This window comes from Triticum dicoccoides, chromosome 3A, assembly GCF_002162155.2.
Source record: "Triticum dicoccoides isolate Atlit2015 ecotype Zavitan chromosome 3A, WEW_v2.0, whole genome shotgun sequence".
NCBI classification, from domain to species: Eukaryota; Viridiplantae; Streptophyta; class Magnoliopsida; order Poales; family Poaceae; genus Triticum; species Triticum dicoccoides.
In genome coordinates, this window is record NC_041384.1 from 498,541,421 (window position 1) to 498,549,454 (window position 8,034).

The following is an 8,034-nucleotide window of genomic DNA, read 5'->3' on the forward strand; positions in this document are numbered from 1 at the left end:
ATAATGTTAAAGACCCGACCTTTGTAGCAGCAAGTAGAAAGGAGCAGATCAAGGAACTAGAGCAGAAAATAACAAAAAGATTGGGTATAGGCAGCAACAGGTAGAATCAGAGCAGAGGAGGATACATGGTTCATGTTCAATTTACAATCTGCCCAAAAGCAACCAGCATATGGAGTAAGAAAAAGCTACTAAAAGAAAAATCAATAAACACCTACATGTCGGCTCCTCATTGGACACAACCAATCTCATTACTTGGTCCGTTCGGGGCTAGTGATGTGCGCTGGACGCCGACTGAAAGGTCGAAGCTTCCTCCTGTTTACCTGCTGGCTTTCGTTCAGTGTAGCTTCTAGGCCCTAAGCATCTGCAATATGCAGGCCCATGACAAATAATCTATAGATTGATTCTCATTTATGAAATATTTCTATTTTTTCCTATAGGGGCTTATCCAATAATACGTTGAAGGATACAGTCCCGCATTCTCTTAACTTACACAGTTGTATCTAGTTTTCTTCATGTGCATAAACATGTGAACGTGGTATGGTTATGTGTTATGAGTCCATGAAAAAATGATCATTTTCACAACCTATCCAGCAACCTATGCATGAAGTTTCTAATATGAGTAATACTATAAGATAGCTTGCCAATTTTATTGAAACTTCATGAGTTATCTTTTAGTTTGTTACTTGTAGCTATCTAATTCAATCTACATATTCAATTCGTAAATGCATAGATATTGTTGTCATATACTTGCTCTTTCTTTAAGACCACCAATGATAAGCTATGTTACGTTCCTTTTATATTGTCCCATCTGTATTTTCATATGTAAATGCAGCTTTACTGGAAATCCAATAAATAAAACCTTGTTTGGTATTGAAGAATAAATAGAAGATGAAGCAACTTGCACCTATTATCTGGTATTTTTTTCCAATTCTAACAGTACTTACTTTTTTGCCTTATAAATATGTTGGGCCCGTTTTAAGTGCGGTGGATGCGGTTGTGTTGGCATCGGGCAGCTGCGTGTGGGCCAAGTCCTGGCCAGATTCAACAGGGTTGTAGCTAGGATTTAGCTTGTGGCGCGAGGTGTGGGCAGAGGACCTCTGGGTCTCTGGTGGGGAGTGATCTGCCACGGCGGCTTGGGCGTGGCAGGAGTGGCTCCGGCTTGCCTGGTCTGTTCCAATTTGGATCCAGCTGGTGGAGGGCTTGGGCGTGGTGGGATGTGCACCCGGCCTGGCGGTGGCGTGCTGGCTTTGTTCAAGCCATCTCCTTTGGCGGCTGGTGTAGAGCGGGCAACACGGGGTGGTGGCGGAGATCCTTGCAGGTCGAGGCAATGGGCGTGGTGAAGGCGGTGCAATCTTGTAGAGACATCAACGTCAAGGATCTCATGGCCTGGCCTTGGATCTAGGGCTCGTGCTCAGGCGGACCAGATCTAGGCTCGAGGTGGGACGGTGGTTCCTACTTCGGGCAGGTGTGGTTGGGCTCGGTCAGGGTGATGCCCACGAGCAGCAAGATTTCTCCTTGTGGGCACGGTCCGAGGTGGAGGTGGTCGTTACATTGCCACACCATCGAGTGCATCGGCGACGATGGTCACAGACGTGGCGTCGTGATTGCTTTCCTGGGCCAAGGACACGGGGCTATGGTTGAGGCTTGCTTCACGGCGGTCAGCAACAGGCAATGGATACCCCTCCCCCGGTCCACCAAGATTGGCTGGGGACACAAGTGTGGTAGGTTCCTACCGTGGAGGCGCTGACCCAGACCCAGTTCCTGATGCTAGGCTAGCAGTGGATGGGATAACTCTGCTTCTTCTACTACGGTTCAGTCAGTTGCCACTGAATACTTATATCATGTTGTATGTCTCATCCCTGGAAGCAACCAAAAAGGTTATTCGTCTACGCTTTGAAATAGTAAGAAACATAGCTAATTATTCACCTTTAGGGTATAGCTTTTATAATATTCCTTATATTCCACAAGTTCTGGAGCTATTGAGTAAGCATAAATTGGTTGAACAAATTGAGGGTGCTCGTGAAATTTTCTTTGAAGTTCATCAAATCCCTTTGACAATGGTTAAAACAAATTGGCTTCAACTATTTCTCAACCGATTTCGAAGCCATTGGTTAGTTGCTGAATAATAATTGACATGTTTTTTGTAAACCTCTTTCTTTCTTGGTTCTTATTTAGCTGTTTTCAGTATGATCAAAGTGGATTTGGAGCAGGGTGACGACGTAACATACTGGTGATGCAATGACCAAGGAGGTTCTCATTTAGTTATATTCTGTAGAATCAAAGTGGAAGGGCTTGTGGAGGAGATGTGATGACAACGATGCAACAAAAGTCTTAGGGTATCTCTAACACCGACCTTCAAACCGCCAACAACCCTTCGGATGTGTTCTTTCATCGGACGCGGTCCTGTATTGGTCCGCAGGCCAGTCCGGACACGCTTTTCCCCACAAACGGAGACAAAGTGGGAGGGGGGCCTTTGCGAGCGTACGGACCGCTACCATGCCCGCTCTTGACTACCCTGACTCACCCAAACCCCCTTCACTTGCCCGTGTGCGTTCCCGACAGACGCCAGATGTCCTGCATTCATGCCACTGTAGAGCGGCCGCTTCGCAATGACGCATGCCCAAAGCGGATGTGGCATTTCACTGGCGCCGACATTGGAATGGCGCGTGCGTTATTTCATGTCCATATGCCCCCTTTTCTTATTATTTTTAGTATAGTGAGGCGCCTTATATCTTACATCTTTTATGGTGTTTCACTTTAGACGGCGTACATAGTAAGAGTGAGACAACAAAATGATGACACAGAAGCTACATACAGAGTTAAGGGGAACGATTGAGAGGATAAATGATGTATGGGAAGCAAGGGGCAATGATTGAAATACTAAATGATGTATGGGAAGATAATGTGATGGACGACAAGTTTAATGAAAAAGAGCAGCTAAAGTGATGCATGGTGTTTGTTAGAATAGAGAGAAGGAATGATTGTTGGCCCGTGACAACGCATGGGCAGTCAACTAGTTAGTTGTAGTGGTGTGCATTCTCTTTCCAATGTTCTTCCTCTTCCTCGTGACTTTTGATATTTCCTTAGAGCATCTTCAACAGAAGCTCAAAAAATCGGCGCGCTAAAATAATTTTACCGTGCCATTTTAGTAATTTTAGCGCGTTGTGGCCGATTGAGTCCAGTAGAGGCACAAAAATATAGCGCGCAACGGACAGCGCTCAACAGTCCAGCAGACGCACTAAAAAATAAAGCGCCATAAATACATCTACAATAAACAGATTCCTAAACATTTACAAATAAGTCCATCTGATCAAAACAAAAACCGCAATTAGGTTCCCAATGATTGGAGCAAGCTAGCTTGTTGACCCTGCAAATCATCTTCCACCGGCCACGGCAAGCGAGCTAGCTTACCGTGATCGTTGGAATCGCAAACGCGAGCTAGCTAGCTTTAGGTTCCTTAATCGTTGGAGCAAGCTAGCAGAAGGGACAACGGCGGCTCCCGGCCGGCACGCGCTCCCGGCCAGCGAACTCGAGGCGGTGAGCTGCAGCCGGCGAGTAGAAGGGCAGCGTCGGCTCCGCTACGTGCTAGGACGAGCAGAGACGAGCACGTAGAGAAGTGGCGGTGGTCGGCGGCGGCGCACTGCAGGGAATGGCTGCAACGGCGAGCTCGACGCGGGACGAGCAGAGGGAGCGGAGCAGTTGGTTTTCGCGCTTCAAATTGTCCAGCGTGATGTACGCCGCGCATCAAATATTCCGCATGCGATGCAGAAATTCCCAGCGCGCTGGATAGATTTTGCAGCGTCTGTTGAAGATGCTCTGCGCGTTAAATTGGCGTATTTTCCAGCGGGCTCTTATTATGCACTAAAATTAGGAATGTTTTATCAGTTATTTGTACGAGACGGTGAAAAGTAATAATAATGACCATCACGAGACGATGACGGCACACTCCACTGATAGCAAAGACAATGAAGATTAAATAGTACTAATAATGCACATGAAGCACGCTCCCTTCGGGTCTACTTTATCTGGTCAACAAAAGCTTGGACGCCGTGATCCGACGAGCCGCCGTCGGCCAGCGCCGCACGCGCCCTCTCCTTCCAGCTGGCCGCTCGTAGTCCCATCGCTCCCGCCTCCGGCCCGCTCATGACCTCTTCGATGGATAGATGGAGTGCTTCCCTTGTCACCGGCGTCGGCGCACGGACGCCGAGTCGGTACACATCCACCAGGAATTTCGCGTTGATGTTCTGGTCGGACCACCTCGGGCAGGCAACGACCGGCACGCCCGCGGCGAGCGCCTCCGTGGTGGAGTTCCACCCGCAGTGCGTGACGAAGCAGCCGATCGCGCCGTGCGCGAGCACGTGCGCCTGCCTGCACCACGGGACGACCTTGCCTCTGTCGCACAAGGTGGCCGCCGTGACGCCGTCCAGGGTGCCCTGGAAGAGCACCGCGCGGTTGTCGTCGCGCATCACCCAGAGGAACGGCCGGCCCATGCTGGCCAGCCCCGCCGCTATCTCGGCAGTCTCGTCGTCGCCCGTCTTCACGAGGCTCCCGAACGCAACGAACACCACCGAGCGCGGCGCCTGCGCGTTGAGCCACGCGATGCAGCCGTCGTCACCGGAGGACCCGTCGATTTCGCCGATTTCCGGCTTGATGAGAGGGCCGACTGGTATAACCGGCAGGTGCTCGCTAAGCGCCGCGACGGCCTCGTGCTCCAGCTCGTCGAAGGTGCTGACGAACACCCACGATACCTTCTCGCGGATGACGCTGAGATCCGCGAAGAGCATCTCTCGCCACATGTCCTGGTCGGAGGCGTAAATCAGGAGGGGACGGAGGTCGTCCATGGCGAGGTCCGGGAGCCCAGGGATCGCCAGTAGCGAGCGGCCGGACGCGTCGCCGTCCGGCTCGGGAAAGGCCGCGAGCGAGTGCACGTAGTGGTAGTACACGGAGAGCAGGGCGCAGGACTGGATCCACAGCATGCCGCAGGGGAGGCCCATCTCGCCAGCCACGCGGAGCGCCCACGGGACGAAGGCGTTGGTCACGACGCACGTCACCGGCCGCCCGGCCTCGGCCTCCCGGCGGATGAGCTCCTTGAGCGCCGCCGGTCCAGCGGCCTCGACATGGCGCGCCATGTCGCCGGCGTCGCTGAACCGTGGATCCTCCGGCTCCCACAGCCCGCCGCCGCGCAGGCGCTCGAACCGGAACCCCGCGCGCTCGTGGCCGTCGCCGTCGCCGTCCTCCTCCACGCGGACGGCTGCTCGGAGAGCGGTGGTGAAGGTGACTAGCACGCCCTTGGCGGCCAGGCGCCGGCCAAGGCGCATGAGGGGGTTGATGTGGCCCTGGAATGGGGTGGACACGAGGAGGGCGTGCGGCTGAACAGGCGGCGGCGGCGGCGGCGTCATCATGGCGATTGTGTCCGTGGCAGCTGCTTCAACTACTATTGTCCTACACTCTTGAAATAGGCGATCTACCGCTGGCGCAAGCGTCTGCTGTTGGAGTTGCTGGGATTTTTGACAGCGAAACGTTGGGAGTTGCTGGGATTTTAGACTACTCACAAGCACGGCAACAAAAAATAGTCACCACAAATCTAGCTCAGCTCTGCTGTACTTCTCAACTTTCATCGTTGATGCCGATGACAGGCTCCCACTTGGAGTAATCAAGGACTTGAGCGGTATCGATGCATTGTTTTTTTGCCTATACACATCTCCATCTTGTGATATCTTGCATACGACTGTTATACGTATACCCCGGATCATGTAACCTGGTCTATGATCTTCCCAAGTGGCTCATTAATTTACGGCCAAATAATGGACCGGTCACCCCGCAAAATAAAAGTAAAACAAAAGAGAACTGGTCGATGCGTCCACTGCAGCAGCTGCACGTACCATCATACTCCCCAAAAATGATGACATGAATGTATGTATAACTAAAACAGTTTGTTTAACTCACCTCTAAATGTTTTCTAAGGATGTCACATCTAAGCTTTTAATGTTACAAAAGGTGCAACAAAGAACAAAAAAAATACGTTAGATATATCTATTTTAGGCTGCGTTCGGTAGCCCTCCACTTCTCCACTCATGAGCGGAGAGCGCGGAGCACCATATTAGCAGCTCCCCAAATTAAGGGCTTATTTGGGACTGCTCCGCTTCATCAAAATCAGTTTCACTCCACTAAATTTACTTTGGAGCAGTCTCAAGCAGAAGTTGTAGCACTACCAAAGAAAATGTTTGGCTTCCATCTAGCTCCAGCTTCAAGAATGAGAAATTTAGTGGAAAGGATCTATTTGATTGGTTGAGGGCGGAGAAACGAAGGAGTGTCCATTTACCGGTGGCAGTGGTGGGTAATTTTCACCAAACTCCAGTTTCTAGAGTTTTTTGAAGCACCACCTGAGGAGCTTCATAAAAAACTAGGAGTTGTACCCCAGATTTTAGTTTTTTGCGGAGCGGCATATCGTGAAGCTACCCCTTTTTGGCTTGTACTTTCTGAAGCAGAGTTCAATTTTAAGGAGCAGAGCAGTCCCAAACAGGCCCTAACACTGCATGTTGCTCCGCTCCGGAGCGGAGTTGGAGAGCAGGAGGTAGTCCGAACAGGCTCTTAATGACAAGTAATTCTGGACGAAGGGAGTACATCATACGACTTTCAGATCCAAATGACAACTCACCTTCGAACGAAGCGTTTTACTTTTGTCGTTTTTAAACACCCAAGCTACTTTTGTGTCTAGTGCTCCCTCCTATCCAAAATAAGTGTCGTAATTTTGAACTAAGGGTGAACTATCATTAGTTTAAAAACTGCTACACATATTATGGATCACAAGGAGTACTAGATAATTGTTTTTGCATTAAAATGAAAGCATAAATATTTTATTCCGTTTGTCTGTAATATATCTATCCACATTAATATGATTATGGAGAAGATGAGATTTTATTTGACGAACACTTAATTGGTAAGCATTTATTGACATACCAAAAAATATGATTTTATTTGGTAAGTCAATTAGTTCATGATTTATCTAGTAATATTAATGTGATTGTGTGGAGAAATAAGATTGCATTTGGTAAACACTTATTGGCTTACCAAAAATGGTATTTTATTTGGTAAGTTGCTAGGGTGGTACCTTTCGCTAGGTTTTATACAGGTTATATATGTTGTTCATACAGTTCTAACATATTTGCCCATAATTTTCGAAATTGTTCATGTAAATATTTTAAAAAGTTCACGCATGCTAAAAACATCTTCATGTAACTAAAAAATGTTAACACGTTTTTAAAAAGTGATAATGTAAATTATAAAATTGCAAAAAAATGAATATTAACTTCAAAAAAGTGTTCATGTATTCAGAAAAATGTTAGTCAAAATTTAAAAGTTTTTACATAATTTGGAAAATGTTCGTCTAATAAAATATCTTCTCCTTACTACAAAAAGCGTCCATGCATATATTTTTAATTTTCCAATAAAAGTGTTAACGTAATTATGGAAAAATAATTATCTTAGAAATGCACACCTAATTTAAAGTGTTCTGCATTTAAAAGGATTCATGGAATTTCATAATACACATATAATAAAAAATACATGTATTTAAAAAATAGATTTAAGTCCTGTTAAGAAAATGGAAAAAGTAAAAATGGTATATTAAAAATAAATGTAAAAGGCTAAAATGAAAGAGAAAGAAAATTGAAAAGAAAGTAAAAAAATATAAAAAGGGAAAAACCAATAGAGAATGGAAAATAAAAAATAAGGAAAACCAGAAAAGAAAAGAAAAACGACGGCAATTCCTCTCTACTACAATTGGTAACATGCAATGTTCAATATCTTATTTGCTGTTTAATGCCCACTGCATCATTTCATCGATCAAACACACAAGGGACACTTGCACTAGGCAACCAATTTTGCAGTCCTCTTTCTGGGTTTGGGGTTTTTGCTAGGTTTTGTATATCTTTATTTGTATTTTATTCTTACCCATTTTATTATAATTTATTTTGTACTTTTGGTTTTTATTTTAATTCTTTATTCTTTATTTTATTCATTCAATAGCCCAAG

At 46.8% G+C, this 8,034-nt stretch overlaps 1 protein-coding gene across 1 annotated transcript; it reads right to left on the reverse strand.

Moving 5' to 3' along the window:
• Window positions 1-3,954: 3,954 nt before the first annotated feature.
• On the reverse strand, window positions 3,955-5,662 carry LOC119268785 (gallate 1-beta-glucosyltransferase-like). Its single transcript, XM_037550488.1, has one exon. The coding sequence runs from the start codon at window positions 5,400-5,402 to the stop codon at window positions 4,017-4,019; it is 1,386 nt and encodes a 461-aa protein (XP_037406385.1). The 5' UTR covers window positions 5,403-5,662; the 3' UTR covers window positions 3,955-4,016.
• Between the last annotated feature and the right edge of the window lie 2,372 nt (window positions 5,663-8,034).